General features: G+C 44.3%; 1 protein-coding gene and 1 long non-coding RNA gene across 2 annotated transcripts; one reads left to right on the plus strand and one right to left on the minus strand.

Annotated features, from left to right (window-relative positions):
• Nucleotides 1–10,977: 10,977 nt before the first annotated feature.
• Nucleotides 10,978–11,796, minus strand: LOC121981634. Its single transcript, XR_006111886.1, has 2 exons — nt 11,431–11,796; nt 10,978–11,351 (listed from the first exon to the last, which is right to left on the minus strand). It is a non-coding gene; the product is annotated as an uncharacterized LOC121981634 (long non-coding RNA).
• A 158-nt stretch (nt 11,797–11,954) lies between these two features.
• Nucleotides 11,955–14,250, plus strand: LOC121981630. Its single transcript, XM_042534240.1, has 2 exons — nt 11,955–12,208; nt 12,341–14,250. The coding sequence occupies exon 2, from the start codon at nt 12,441–12,443 to the stop codon at nt 14,136–14,138; it is 1,698 nt and encodes a 565-aa protein (XP_042390174.1). The 5' UTR covers nt 11,955–12,208; nt 12,341–12,440; the 3' UTR covers nt 14,139–14,250.
• The last annotated feature ends 1,988 nt before the right edge of the window (nt 14,251–16,238 follow it).

Raw genomic sequence — 16,238 nt, forward strand, 5'->3', positions numbered from 1 at the left:
GATCAATGACTATGATTTAGTGTCCGTTACTATCAAAACTCTATAAATAGAGAGCTCATTTCATCATTTTTCACACACATCTTCTCTACTCTTAATCTCATTTTCGTATTCTCTAATCTCTACACGCTTTCGTTTTCAATTTTCAATTACAATGGAAGGAGGCCGCAGAGGTGCATCATCTCGAGCTCGGAAGGGAAAGCAAATAATGAATCCGCGGGAGGAGGACCCCAACCCCAACATTCAATCCACCAATGATGAGATCGAGCATCTTCCGAATCCGACACCCGAAACACAAGAAAGTACCGATGCAATTACTTCTAAGGTTCGGGAACTTCCTCCTCTAAAGTCTTCTATTTTTAATGAAACATTTTGAGAAGGTCACTCTTCCGTCGGGAGAAATGCGTGCAAAATGTAAGCACTGCAATGCTTCCTACAAATTCCAAGCCGGCGGCGGCTATGGGTCGTTGAAACGACATGTAGAAACGAAGCACCCGACGGAATATGGACTCGACCGTTCTCAAACACAATTATCAAGATTTTCTTCAACTAGCGGTAGTACCGATTCCGGTTTATTTTTATATTCGGATAATAAATTAAGAGAATCATTAGCTAAATTTGTTTCCGTAGAACATCTTTCTTTTAGTTTTGGATCTAAATGCACATTTGAAGATTTTTGTAAAGAATCTCTTAATCCATGTGCTAAACGTGTTCCTAGGACTACACTTACTCGTACAATTAAAAAATTAGTAAAACAAGGAAAAAAGAATTTAATTGATGAATTTAGTAAATTAGATAATAAAGTTTCTTTATGTTCCGATATTTGGAGTGATCATTGGCAAACACATTCGTATATAGGTGTGACTTGCCATTGGATCGATAACTCTTGGAACCTCCAAAAAAGATTATTAGATTATAGAGTTTTTGATGAATCACATAATGCTCATAATATCGCACAATTATTATGTTTAATTTTAGAAGAATATGGTTTAACTCATAAAATATTTTCAATATCATTAGATAATGATAGTTCTAATACCGCTTGTATAGATGATCTAAAATTTGTTTGTCAACCTATTATTGGAGGTTTATTTTTTCATATTCGTTATGTATGCCATGTTTTAAATTTATGTGTTCAAGATGGTTTAAAAATTTTAGAAAGTTATATTAAACCAATTAGAATTGCAATTTCTTATTTATGGTCTCATCCATCTAAAATGAAACAATGGGGTAGGTTTTGTAAAATTAATGGAATGAGACCTAAAAAATTTCCACGTGATGTACCAACACGTTGGAATTCAACATACCAATTATTACAAGATTCATTTCAATATAAAGAATTATTATGTTCATTTTTTGCACAAAACACTAATACTAATATATATTTATTTTCACAACAATGGAATATTTGTAGTAGTATTTGTGAAATTTTAAAAATATTTAATGATGCAACCGAACAAATTTTTGGTGTTTATTATCCCACTGCTCAATTAGTTTTAGAAAATTTTTCTAATATAGTATTAATTTTAAATGAACATATTAATAATGAATCTTTATCTCCTTGCATCTTAGCTATGAAAACTAAATGGGAAAAATATTTTTATTTAATTCCTGAAATTTATTTAATTGCATTTGCTTTAGATCCTAGATTTAAATTAGAAGTTTTACAAGAAATGCTAACTTTATATTATGATGCTTTAATTCCAATTAAAGATTCTTCTTCCCCTGATCCAGCTAATATTATATATAATGTTAGAATTTATTTATATGATATTTATAATCAATATTATGCAAAATATGGAACACAAATTAATATTTCTGAAATTCAACAAACTACTAGTAGTAATTTAAAACTTACAAAAGCACAACTCTTATTAAAAGAACGGACAAAACGTCCACGGGGATCCTCAAGTTCCACACAGGAACTTGAGAATTATTTTACGACTTCTTTTGATTTTAATGAAGCAAATAGCGAAAACTTCGATATCTTAAAGTGGTGGTCACAGAAGGCTCAAAGCTTTCCCGTTCTTTCCGTGATCGCAAAAGAAATTTTAGCTTGTCCAGTGTCAACTGTTGCTGTGGAGCAGACGTTCAGTGTCGGCGGCAACATATTAGATGAACGACGATCAACTTTGTCTCCCGACTCATTGGAAGCCCAAGCATTACTGGACGATTGGACCAGAGCGGAGAAAAGAATCCAAGGAATGCAACTTTCAGATGACGAAGTTGAAGATTTTGATACTGAAGGAACAAATACGACAGGAACAGGAAATGGAAGTGAATGAAAATGTAAAAGGATAAAAATGTAAAAGAACTACGTGGGCTTCGATTCCCCTAAAGGGATACGTAGGCAACTTAAATAAGTGCAAGCCCTTTTTTTAATAAATTTTAATTTCTAATTTTTAATGTTTAATGTTTAATTTTTAATTTTTATTTTTTTTTAACATATTAATCTTGAACCGTGACGAACCGTGAACCGAACCGTGAACCGTAACCGTCTTGGGCGGTTAAGGTTAAGGGTCGACCTGCTTGGAACCGTCGAACCGTCGGTTCCGAACCGTGGTCAGGTCTACTTGGAATTTGTAGGAAGCATTTCAGTGCTTACATTTTGCATGCATTTCTCTCGATGGAAGAGTAACCTTCTCAAAATATTTAGTGAAAATAGAAGACTTTAGATGAGGAAGTTCCCGAACCTTAGAAATAATTGCATCGATACTTGTGTTTCGAGTGTCGAATTCGGAAAATACTCGATCTCATCATCGGTGGATTGAATGTTGGGGCCCTCCTCCCGCGGATTCAATGTTTCCTTTCCCTTCCGAGCTTGAGATGACGCACCTCCGCGACCTCCTTCCATTGTAATTGAAAATTGAATGGTCTCCCTCCAGATTGTTGGAGCCAATTGGTGCTAAGCAAGATTGGATCCGAAGTTGGCAAACCGTTATACACCGACAACTTGACTAGAACAAGGGAGCGGTTGGAGTATGCAAGGCTTATGGTGGAGATTCCGGCTATTGGTGAACGTGTTCATGAAGTTCCCATCACCCTACCTACTGGAGTTCAAGTGGATTTGAAAATCATATATGAAATGGTCCCGGACTTTTGCCAAACGTGCAACAAATTGGGTCATCAATCGGAGAATTGCCGGGGAAATGCTACACCGGTTGGGCAACAAAGGAACAACCCCCGAACTGATCCAAATGGGCAAGGACATGGAAGACCAAGATCTCAATCAGCGAGAGGTCGTGGGAGGACAAGATCTAGATATGGAAACCGTCCGAGGCAACAATGGCGACCAACGCAACAAGTGCCAAATGTTGAGGTGCCGGTTGATCAACAAGAGCTTGCGATTGTTGTTGTGAACGACCCCATACCGGTGGATGTAATTCTTCCCAATTGTGAGAATGAAACCCAACAAGGAGAGGATCAAATTCCACAACAACAGCCCCCTCAAGAGGAGGAAACAATTGAAGAGGTGCCTAAGGAAACCGGGCAAGGGCGGCCACCGGAAGGGGTCCAACAACCGGCTATTTCAAGTGAAGGGAGCACATCCTCCTCCTCTACTTCTTCTTCCACGGCATCACATGAAGATAGGGCAGCAAGTGAGACCATTCATACAGTATCGGTGGTATCTACATCTTCCTCATTGCCTACTACTACATCATCTACGAGTGGAGGTACGGCTAGTAGTGCATCGGTTCCTACGATTGGCACAAGACAACGGGTGCGAGCAGCCCGAAATGGTCGCAAATGAAGGTTGCCTCTTGGAATATTAGAGGCTTTCACAAGCCTCTAAAGCATGGAGGGGTGCAACATCTCCTTCAGCAAAAAGGTATTCAAGTTATGGCGTTAATGGAAACAAAACTAAAAGAAGAGGCGCTTAGTTCTATACTACAAAGGAGGTTCTCAGGTATGGGGTATGCACATAACTTCAATTTTTCTAGTAATGGCCGCATACTTCTTCTTTGGGACTTGCATAAGGTTGATATGGATATTGCTATGACTACAAATCAATATATACATTGCCATATTCGATGTCGCATCTCTAGCAGGAGCTTCTTCGTAACCTTTGTCTATGGACTTCATTCAATTGTTACAAGAAGACCTCTATGGGAGTCACTTGCGGATTTGGGGAATATTATTACTGATCCTTGGATGATCATGGGTGATTTCAACTCATTCCTATCTATTGATGAAAAGATAGGTGGTTCTCCGGTCACAAATCATGAGATGAGAGACATGTAGATTTTTACACAAGCTTGTGGATTGGTGGATCTCCGTTCCATTGGATGCCGCTTTACATGGTCTAATGGTAAAGTCTCTTGCAAGCTAGATAGAGCTTTGGTTAATTCTTTTTGGTTAATGGCAGATTATGATGCATATGCGGAGTTTACGGCACCGGGGTGTCTCTCGGACCACTCATGTACTATTGTGCACACCTTGGCCAAAGATCGCCCTCCGAATAGAGCCTTCAAATTTATCAACATGTGGACATTGCATGAAGACTTTGAGAGGATTGTGAAGGACTCTTGGGCAGCCCCTCTACAAGGAAATGCTCAATATGTACTCAAGGCAAAGATGTTCCGCTTGAAAAGGTGCTTAAGGGAGCTACACAAGAACAAAATTGGGCACATTTCGGAGAAGGCAAAGAAAGCAAAAGAAGAATTAGAGGAGGTCCAAAGAAGCATTCTAGATGGTGGCCCAACACCTATGGAGTATACTCACATAAGGAAGAAAGCAAACCTCTTGGCCGAAGCGGAAAGGCAATTCTACCAACAAAGGGCCAAGAATGTATACTTGAAAGATGCGGATAAATGCACAAAGTTCTTCCATGATGTGGTGAAGAGGAACAACAAGAGGAATGCGATCATCACACTCAAGAAAAGGAATGGGGACCAAACCACAAGTATTGGTGAAGTTGCGGAGGAATTTGTTGACTACTTTCATGGCTTGCTTGGCAAAAAAGAGGCGAATACAATTTTGGACAGCAATGAGATCACCGGAAGAAAGCTCACTTTGGGGCAAACCGAGAGCCTAAGCAAGCCGGTGATGCTAGAAGAAATTAAAGCCGCTTTGCATGACATTGGGTGTGGAAAAGCCCCGGGCCCGGATGGCTACGGTTCGAAATTCTTTACCTCATCTTGGGATATTATTGGTAATGATTTTATTGCAGCTGTGCAGGAATTTTTTCAAAGTGGCAAACTACTAAAGCAATGGAATCATTCCTTAATATCACTTGTGCCAAAAGGGGACCATGCGGTGGGGGTAGCGGACTATAGACCAATCTCATGTTGCAATGTCTTTTATAAAGTTATCTCGAAGATACTTGCTGCCCGGTTATCGGAAGTTATGGATTTCTTATTAGATCCGGCTCAAGTAGCGTTTATAAAGGGGCGCTCCATAGGTGACAACATATACTTGACCCAAGAATTGCTCCGGAAATATGCAAGGAAGAGAATTTCTCCTAGATGCATGATTAAAATTGACTTGAAAAAAGCCTTTGACATGGTGGATTGGGATTTTCTTATGTCGGCACTTGTTGGTTTTGGGTTTCCCCAACGATATTGTAATTGGATTAAGGAATGTGTCACAACGGTCTCTTATTCAATCTCCCTTAATGGTGGGGTTTATGGCTTCTTCAGTGGGCAAAGAGGACTTAGACAAGGGGATCCTCTCTCTCCCCTATTGTTTGGATTATGTATTGAGGTATTATCAAGAAAACTCAAAGCTACCTCTAGTTTGTCATCCTTTCATTTCCATCCAATGTGCAAGGAGGTGGGCATTACTCACCTAGTTTATGCGGATGATCTTATGCTATTTTGTCGAGCGGATACTTCTTCTACACAACACTTAGCGGATTGCTTGGATTTCTTTGGAAAAGCTTCGGGACTAAGGGCAAATCCACAAAAAACGCAGATTTACATGGCCGGTGTAGAAGCAAGAGTGAAGGCACAAATTCTTGATCTTTTGGGTTTTCAAGAAGGTTCTTTCCCCTTCCGATACTTGGGCATTCCATTGGCGGCGGAAAAATTGAGGATTGCAAATTATGGACCGCTCCTAGAGGCTATAACAAGGAAGATAAATGCTTGGCCAAAACATACTTTGTCTTATGCCGGAAGATTGGAATTGATAGGTACGGTGCTACAAGGAATGGAATGCTTTTGGCTCTCTATGCTTCCAATTCCTAGTGGGGTTATAGACAAGATCAAAGCTCTTTGCCGTATGTTTGTTTGGTCCTCCAAATGTCCTCCCATATCTTGGAAAAAAATTTGTTTACCTAAGCAAGATGGAGGATATGGTCTTAGAGATCTACTTGCATGGAATGAGGCTTTGTTGAGCAAAATATTATGGAATATTCAGTCCAAAAAGGATTCTTTATGGATAAATTGGGTGCATCATCATTATGTGAAAGGTGCAGATTTTTGGGCATGGGAAAGTAAGGCTTCGGACTCCCCTTTGATCAAGAGGCTTATAGAAATTCGCAACAAGATTTTGAGAGCCTCTAGTGGCATTGGAAGTGCAAATATGAAGATGTTGGAATGGTTTGCTGGGGCACAAAATGGAGTTAAAAATGCATACACTTTCTTCATGCCAAGAGAGCCGGAAGTGCCATGGACATCTATGGTGTGGAAGCCGGAAATCATGCCAAAACACCGCTTCACGCTATGGATGCTAGCTCATGGGAGATTGAGAACCAAGGATAGAATGGAGTATGAGCCAAACAAGATTTGTGGCATGTGCCAACAACAAGAGGAATCAAATCAACATCTCTTCTTCGAATGCCCGGTGGCTTGTGGACTTTGGCGCAAGGTAAAGAGATGGTTGGAGATTAAGCACAACTTCAAGTCCTTTGAGGAGTTGCATCAACATTTTGGAAGACATTACAAGGGCGGTGGTAGAAAGATGAAGGCCCGGCATCTAGGCATGTCTAGCTCGATCTATTACATTTGGGAAGCTAGAAATAGGTGTCGGTACCAAGGCATTGCACCGGATGTGGATTGGCTATTTCGGAAGGTCCAAATACATACCTATCGGTTTGTGGACTTAAAACCTCCATAAATCTCTTCATTTGCAGGTTGTTGGCTATTTGGTGGAGGGTGTTTGAACTTATGAAACTGGCTGTACTTGAAGGAATTGGAGGTGGTTAGCTGCTGTCCGAATTTTGGTGCTCAAAGCACTAGCTGTCCGAATTTTTGAGCCCACTGCATTGGATGTCCGAAGCTTGATATTTTGGCTACTGCACTTGGAGTTTGCTTGCTGATGTGGGAGTCTATTTGAAGCTAGCTTTCTGAACTTGGCGTGATGGCCTCACTCTCATGCAAGGCTTGGAAAGCTTGGGAGGTCAACGTGTTTGGTTTGGGTGCCTTGTTTTTGATGCATGTTTCCTTTGGTTTTGTTTTGATTTATCTACATGCAAAAGATAGTTTAAGTGTGTATGTGATGTGATATGATAAGAACGTGTATTGTGATGTGGATGTTGAGTGATTGCATGTGTGAATGCTCCACATTGAGTGACATGTGCTCAAGTGGATGTGGTGTTGTGTTTGATTGCATGAAAGTGTGAATGCACCACATTGAGTGACACGTGCTCAAGGGTGTTGATCATGAGACATGAGATTGGGCTGATTGGTGAGTTTACCTCATTTTTTGAGGATTAAACTCATGATGGTTGTATGCTTGTTATGCGGTTTGAGAGTTTTACCTCTCAAATCAGTTTTTATATATATGTACCTATTTCCGTGAAAATTGAAAACGAAAGCGTGTAGAAAATACGAAATTGAGATTAAGAGTAGAGAAGATGTGTGTGAAAATAATGAAATAAGCTCTCTATTTATAGAGTTTTGATAGTAACGGATACTAAATCATAGTCATTGATCAAAAAACGGTCAAATGATCCTAACCGTTGAAAAAAATATCCAACCCCCCCCTCTCCCAACGACTATGAACCGCCGGTTAACCAGCGGTTCAAGCCGATCAAAAAAAACAAACAAATGTTGAATAGGCGGGCCGAACCGGCGGTCTACCGATTTTGCACCAACCGGCCTGTTGACCCGGTTACGGGCCCAGGCCGGGTCCGGGCCAGACCCGACTCGGGGTCGAGTCTAACGCTCGCCCCTAGCGCCCCCGCCAACCCGTCACATAGCCAACACGGAGGAGGTAAATCACGGACGACTACTAGCCTTTGGAATAATGACTAGCACATAAGGGATGCATTTACTTCGACTTTGCCGAAATTCAAACCCCAGATCTCATGATGGCAACACCTCATGTGCTAACCACTAGACCATCACGAGGGGACGAAATGGTGGCTACACAAAAAAACGATTAACCAGGCTGGGTAACGTCGAGCCTGGGGTGATCGGCCCGGTCCCATGGAAGTTTTCCCACCGACCACCAGGTAAATTGGGAAACGCTAGCAGCGGACAGCCCAGGAGCCCAGCATCTTTTAGTTGCGTGCCTCATTTGGAGGAAAAATTCCTGCAAAATTTTCATGGCTGGGGCTCGAACCGCGGGTGTCTGGATGACAACCTGAATACCCTACCGCTGCACCATAGCCCCGGGGGCGAAATGGTGGCTACACAAGATGGCAAAAGGCAAATACGCTCGCCCCCAGCGCCCCCGCCAACCCGTCCCAAGGCCAACACTGAAGAGGTAAATCACGGGCGGCTACTAGCCTTTGGAATAGTGACTAACACATAAGGAAGACATTTACCTCAGCTTTACCGAGATTCGAACCCCAAACCTCATGATGACAACATCTCATGTGCTAGCCGCTGCATCATGGTGGCTACACAATTGTGGCAAAAGGCGAATACGCTCGCCCCCAGCGCCCCCGCCAACCCGTTCCAAGGCCAATACGGAGGAGGTAAATCACGGGCGGCTACTAGCCTTTGGAATATCATGGTGGCTACACAAGCACAATGGAATGGAGGGCAAATGAAACTGAATGAGCTAACTCAAAGTCGTCAAAGAAGATGTAGCAATTTTTATTCCAAAAGTAGGAATATGGTGGACAGAGATCAAATGTCTTAAGAAGCAGGACATCCGAGAGAAGCCTCTTGGTGTCACCACTGACATCTAATACAGAAACTAAATCCTACGTTGAGTCAATGTCTGACTGGCATATAATTCACAAACTGTACGATGTTATTGCGCTCTCATGGTTCCCCTCCTTTCAAGGACTAAACTCAACGTTAGGTCGATGACTAGAATGGATAATTGCAACATCCAAACCTCTGTGCTCAAAATGAAACGAATGGTCCCACATCAGAGTATTTAGTAGATCTGCTCAGATGTATACACCCATACTGTTCAAAACACTTTATATAATCACCCAACAAAGCTTAGACTTATCTGACTGTATACGATTTTACAACTAAATTACAGAAGGAAAATCAATCTAATTAAATACTGAAGTTAACTTATTTTTACATTGTTAAAAGCACATTTGACTTTTCCAATTTCTTTCATAAAGGAAATATTTTTGCCTTATATATGTACTAATTTGAAGGAAACCTGAAGTTACAAATTTGTGATAAATAAAAATATAAACGCAATCAGAATTTGCAAGTCAGAAGGGTATTCATTATTAGAGATAGAGCAGGTAAGTTAGGTAACCATTGTTGAAGCATATTTGGAGCAAAAGATGAAATCGTCATCTTAGCCGTCCCTACATGGCAACCCCACATTCTGAAAGTGGTAAATCAGAGAGGACATTTGCTCTAACACAGTGGCCCTTTGCATGGGGGACACACACCCAACGAGACATTTGATACTCGTTGGGAATTGATCCCAAGATCTATTGAAACAATGACCCATGTAGGTACCAACTTAGCCAACTCATGGGGGCATTGATGGGCATTGATACCCCGAAACAGATTCAAAGAGAAAATTTGGTTTATCATTTTGTTTTGCTTTCCATACTAGGTAATCACCTGTTTCAGCTAGTGTACCTTGAACTTGTATAAGCCGTTAAAACCAAATTAATATTATGTATATAGAGAGGTTTATATGTAGAAAAAATGATATGTCAATTATCATATTCATTCTTGTTATTACTTTTTTAGTTTCCTAATCAACAAAAATCTTAAAAATCTGTGTTGATTTTTTTTCACATTTCATTAATCAACAAATTTAAAATAATTAGTGAAAATTAATGAACATATTATTAGTCTCATGCTTCCAGTATAGCTAGTGAACTGTATATTGACTATCAGTTCAATAATAAACTTCTTCATAGTCCCGAGCAATTTGGGCAGAAACTACAATGTAATCAAGGCTGAACCAATTCGATATGGCTTTTGATGGAGTTTGATTGATATTGCCATATATATTTTTGTTGGGAATTAGATTGCTTCAGCAATATTTCCCAACTGCTCTCATGTTTGGTCAATTTAATTCATTTTGTAAAGATGAAATTGACAATTCAATTTGTCTATTCAATCCTGGACATTCTTAAAATTTAAACCAATCAAGTGTTTCTTGCACCAAACAATTTTTGTTAGTTGTGGCAAAAGATGAAATCATCACCTCAGTGGCCCCATACTTCCTGGAAAAAGATAAATCACGGAGGACTTCGCTCAACAATAATAGCACATGAGGGGTTAAGACAACCAACAGGACATTCTAAACCCATTGGGAATTGACCCCTAGCTTATATGTGACAACTCCCTTGCATGAACCATCTGCATTAGCCTACAGGGGCAACAATTTTTGTTAACGAACTTATCATCAGTTATATTAATTTTAGATATCCTGCTCATTGCACAAAAATAGTCAAATATTAAACCATAGCTGAACCACTGTCTAAGCAGTAATATTAATAATGTTAGTTATTCTGATACAGATTAATTGCATGATATAGGTCATTTTTCTAATGTTAAATCTTAACCACACTGATCCTCAGGTTTTGGTCCTCCCTACACAAACTGATCCTAATATAGTCTCAACATTATAGCTCTCGTAAATACAGATTCTAGTTTCTTAGACAACTGAGCTTCCTCTTTCACTTCAAATTAATATAGACACTACAACAAGCGTGCTTCTGTACATTTCATAAAAGAATGACCGAGAAAGCTCGAAATTGCAAATTGTGCAAACGTCAATTAGCAATAGATAGCGCAGCCCAACCTTAAGAATGCACATAAATGAAGAAGCATAGTATCGTTCAGCTAAGTTCGCTCTGAAATTAACACAAACACTTTAAAGGCGCTATCATCTTTGTGCGTTGTCAAGCGCTCCAACGAACAAGTAGCAACACAATCAACTTCGTCAGATAGGACTCAAGAGAAACTTTTTACAACGATTCCATCGCAAATGGCAATGATAATTTCGATATCTCGAAGACGTCAACAACACTACTCGATACGATGGGGCATACGGTTCAGGTATGGCATAAACAACACAATGCTCCAGGGGAGAAAGAGGAAAGCGTACCGTAGCAGAACAAGAGAGCGACCAAGCAGTCGATGTAGGTCAATCGCTAGGCCTGCAAAGAATCGATGGCGGCGGAAGGATGGACGGCCGCCGCCCTCTCTGCTTCGGGATCCTCATCGGCGGTGGGGAAAGAAGACGAAGAAGCAGAAACCGGAGGTTCTCTTTAAACCGGCGTTCGCTTGAATACGTTGGCCCGGGAAATTAAAATGAACCGGACCGGATGGCGCACGATCCTCATCTTCGAGCAAAAACGTTAAAGGTGCCAGCAAAAACGTTAATGATTTAATTAACTACGAAACATGGGAAGGCATAAAGGTTACATCAGTGGAGCAATTGCCAGCCTAAAATCTCGACAGCGATTAGATGTATCAGAAGAACACGACATCAAATCCAGCAAGAATTAAGCAGAAGATGACAAGATTGAGGGTCATTCGTTCATGATCGTCGAAATTATTTTTCGGAAATCATTAATCCGTTTTTCATAAAAGAATTAAACTAGTCGATTAAGCTATCAATGATTTTTTTACTTGTTCTGAAAGCGCTTGCTAATTATCGTATTAAATATTAATCCCGATGTTTTCTGCCTACTTTTGTAGGCGCCGCTTGAGTTGAGTGGGCGAGGAGGCTCACCTCGCCGCAATTAAGACGATGGGGCAGCGCAGCGCAGCGCAGCTGCCGGGCGGGCGCTGCTAATAATTGCCTTCTGCTGCAGCGGCGCCACCACCGCCACCTCGACGACGATATCTCCTCCTGCTCTTCTGCAGTAGCCACAGAGGAAGTAAGCTTCCTCGTTGCTTCCTACTTGATCTCCAAAGAGATCAAGCGAGCGAGCACCAAAAAGATTCCAACTTTGCACTTGTTTCCACATCTCGTGCAGTGTTTCTGTAATCTTTATCTGTTTCTACTGCAGATCTTTAGCTGCATTTATTGTTTCCACCGAAATCTTGTGATCGGTCGTTCGATTGACGTTTTGGGAGTGTGCTCCGCCATCGGCGTCGAGGTCTTTGGCCATGAGGAAGGTAAAGTCGGAATCTTGGCTGGGCCGCATGTGGCTCGTGAAGAGGAATGGCGGAGGCGAACCGGAGAGAGTAGCCACCGTTGGCGTCCTGGCCTTCGAGGTGGCGCGTCTGATGTCGAAGGTCGTCCAGTTGTGGCACGCCCTTCGCGATGACTGCTTCGCCCGGATGCGCGACGAGGCCCTTTGCCTCGAGGGCGTGCGCAAGCTCGTCGCCGACGATGATCGCCACCTCCTGGCGCTGGCGAGGGGGGAGATGGAGGACGCGCTCTGCGCCCTCGCCCGTGCCGTCGCCGGCCTCAGCCGCCGCTGCTCCGACCCCGCGCTGCAGCGGTTCGACGCCGCTTTCGCGGATCTGGTCCGGACCGGGGCCGACCCCCATGGTTTCGAGTTCACTGGCCGCAAGATGGAGCGCAAGGTCAAGAAGATGGAGCAGTTCATCGCCGCGGGCGCCGACCTCCACCACGAGCTCGAGGTGCTGGCGGAACTGGAGCAGGGTTTGCGGCGGATGCTCGCCAACCCTGATTCCGGTGGCCAACGCCAAGGGAGCGGCGGCGCGGTCGATTTCAAGCAAAAGGTGCTGTGGCAGCGGCAGCGGGTGAAGTACCTGCGCGAGGCCTCCCTTTGGGTGCGGACCTACGATTACATCGTCCGCCTTCTCGGCCGCTCTCTCTTCTCCATCGCTGGCAGGATGAGTCGAATCTTCGGACTACATAAAAATTCCCACATTTCCGACTTCTCCACTTCCCGCCGGAAGCCAACCTTCCGCCTCTCCCGCAGCCACTCCGTCGCCGGGGTTATTCCGCATTCATCCGATAGCGATGCACACCATCTGTTCGACTCAGGGCCGCTGGTTCCCCCACGGCAAGAGAGCAGATCTGGGCCTATAGAAACCAATAGGGCCGGCTTGCCTCCTCCGGTTCGGAAGCGCCACAGTCCCCGCACAAAGTGGCCGGTGGCCGGCAGCCCCTTCGGAGGTTGCATGATTGGTGGCAACCAGCCGGTGGTTCTGCAGAGCTGCATACCTCTAGAGCCTGGCTTTCGCAAGTCCAATGCTGCCGATGGCGCAAGCCCGAAGGCCAACCTTAAGCAAGTGTTTGAGACAGAACCAACCTCCCATTTGGCGAACGCTGCGGCGATGACCCTCGGCGCGGCCGCGCTTTCTCTGCATTATGCTAATGTCATCATTGTGATCGAGAAGCTGGCGGCCTCCCCCAATTTGATCGGGCCGGACGCGAGAGATGACCTCTACAGCATGCTAACTACCAGCATCAAGGCATCGCTGCGAGCCAGGCTGAAATCGTACGCTACCAATTTGGCTTCCTCTGTCTACGACCCTGTTCTTGCTGCAGAGTGGAGTGCTGCAGTGGCGAGGATACTGGAATGGCTAGCTCCATTGGCTCACAACATGATCCGTTGGCAGTCCGATCGGAGCTTCGAGCAGCAGCAGAGTGCCGTTTCGAGCTCAAACGTTCTGCTGCTGCAGACGCTGTATTTCGCAGATCAAAAGAAGACCGAAGCCGCCATTACTGAGCTACTTGTTGGCTTGAACTACCTGTGGAGATACGGAAGAGAGCTAGATGCAAAAGCCATGTTGGAGTGCGTTGGGAGTGGAGACTTGGACGATTGTCTGCGAATGCAGGTGGAAGTGGATGCCATTGCCATGCCTGCGATGTCGGATCATCAAACGTAATCTGAGGTAAACTATGACGCGCTTTGTGATGCGCAGACTGTCTCGTATTGAAATGTGAACTTGCTGTATTGGTGTATAGAGTTAAACGAGTACGATGTTATGACTTTGGACATACGCATGCACTTTTTAATTTTTAAACCATTGTTTAATATTACAAGAATTTTCTACGATAAAAGCTAGCAACATGGTGACTTCTGCCAACCCTCCCATTCTGGACGTCTGAGTGCAGCTGTTAGATCCACAAGGCCATTAAAGTTGAAACGTGTAATCCATTTAACCAGTTCACACCTTCTGCACGACTAGGAAACAGAATAACTGAATTGGCTGATACAAATACATTCTGCTGCGTTGAGAAGATCCAAAAGGATTGTCCGATGAAAGAAGGTTTTCATCTAAAAATTGCAACCACAACAGATCACTTCAAATTCATTCCAATAGTAACATAGTACACTAAAAAATATTATATCTGATACGGATATGTCTGGATGGCAAAGAAGGAATTAAAGAGAGGAGGAGGGGTAATAGGGTAAAATCACTATAGCACCCTTTAGAATACTGTTCATGCGCGAGGGGAAGGGGGGCTAGTTTTCGGCAGCCGCCGGGAACAAGAACGAAGGGGGGGGGGGGGCCTTTCTTCCTCCTCTCACGCTCCTCGCCGACACCGACGCCGGCCACCACCTCTTCTCCTCTTCTTCTTTCTTCTACGACCAGACTATATCTCGAGCTTGGGAGGGGCTTGATTCGAGTTGAGAGGCCGCCGCTACCAAGGAGGAAGAAGCCACTTCCTCCATCTCCGGCGCCGGTCACATCCGACGCCGGCAGCTCTCTCTTTCTCTCCCACTCCATCGTCTCTTCGCGATCGCTGCTCAGCACATCGTCGCCGCCCTTCTCTCCTCTCATGGGCAGACTCCTCCAGCCCTTTCGACGCGAACGCCGTCGAGCGGCACTACAACCTCAGGCCAACCCCGCCGCCGGCGCAAACAAGGAAGAAAGCTTCTTCTTCGTCTCTTGCCACCCCCTTTTTCCTTCTACGGTTGGGTCTCTCCCGACAGGGCTTCTGCGCGCTTGTTCTTCCGTGGCCCTCCACAAAGGGAAGGACGTTGGAGCCGCTTCGCTGCCTCCCCTTTCGCCGGCAGCACACGTGCTTGCTCCTCTCATGCCAGCAACCCTCCGACGTTCTATTCCTCCTCGTCGTTTGAAGAGACTGCCGCCATCGCTAGCCCTTGCGACGCCGCCACCTCCAACAGCAGTTGTCGGTCGACCGCACAGCCTCCCTCCGCACGCTGGTAGCCCAAGCACCGCCTCCGGGCTACCTCCCTCTCCCTCGGTCTTCGATGGCCAAGCGCAGCCTCCTCAATACTGATTCGGCGGTTCCCCTAGCACCGAGCTAGCCACTATTATCGTTGTCACTGATTTGATTGTATTCCGTTCCCGTTGTGGTCCGGCCTTCGTGTCGTTGCCTTGTTCCAATTTTATGTGTTGTTGTATTTCGGCGCGCGACCTATTGTTATCTGGGGCTTACGTGCCGCTAGTACCTCCCGGTCTGCGTGCCACTAGTATTTCCCGACCTACGTGTCGCTAATACTAGGTCTGCGTGCCGATGTTTTATCTCGGCATACGTGCTGTTATTATCTCCGGACATGTAGCTCATCTTCTGGTTCTGTGCCATGCCTGACTCTGCGTCGTCAGATCTAGCTCCTCGTCCAATGCATTCATCTACTCTTCCGGGTCGCAACAACTCGAGCAACGTCCCATCCGAGGGCGCCCCCTGGGCCAGGGTACGTTATTGTACTCACTCTCCCTTCATTTCATTATTATATTATTAGCCTGTTACTCATATGTTCGTTGGATCTGCCTTGAACCTCGGGGTACCAAGGACCGGGGGACCCGGTCGCTGGCTGCAGGTAACGTTGACCAAAGGACTTCTGAAGACTTGGTCAACATAGAAGTTATCTCAGTATACCCTCCTCTTGGACGTCGCAATTCAATCAACATTCCATCCACCTCACCCAGCGATCTGTCTAACTTAGATTCCGGACAGGATCAATTTGGCGCAGTCTGTGGGAATCTTCTCCACCTGTTCTGGAACGTGAAGATGGA

Source organism: Zingiber officinale, chromosome 5A (assembly GCF_018446385.1).
Source record: "Zingiber officinale cultivar Zhangliang chromosome 5A, Zo_v1.1, whole genome shotgun sequence".
Lineage (NCBI taxonomy): Eukaryota > Viridiplantae > Streptophyta > Magnoliopsida > Zingiberales > Zingiberaceae > Zingiber > Zingiber officinale.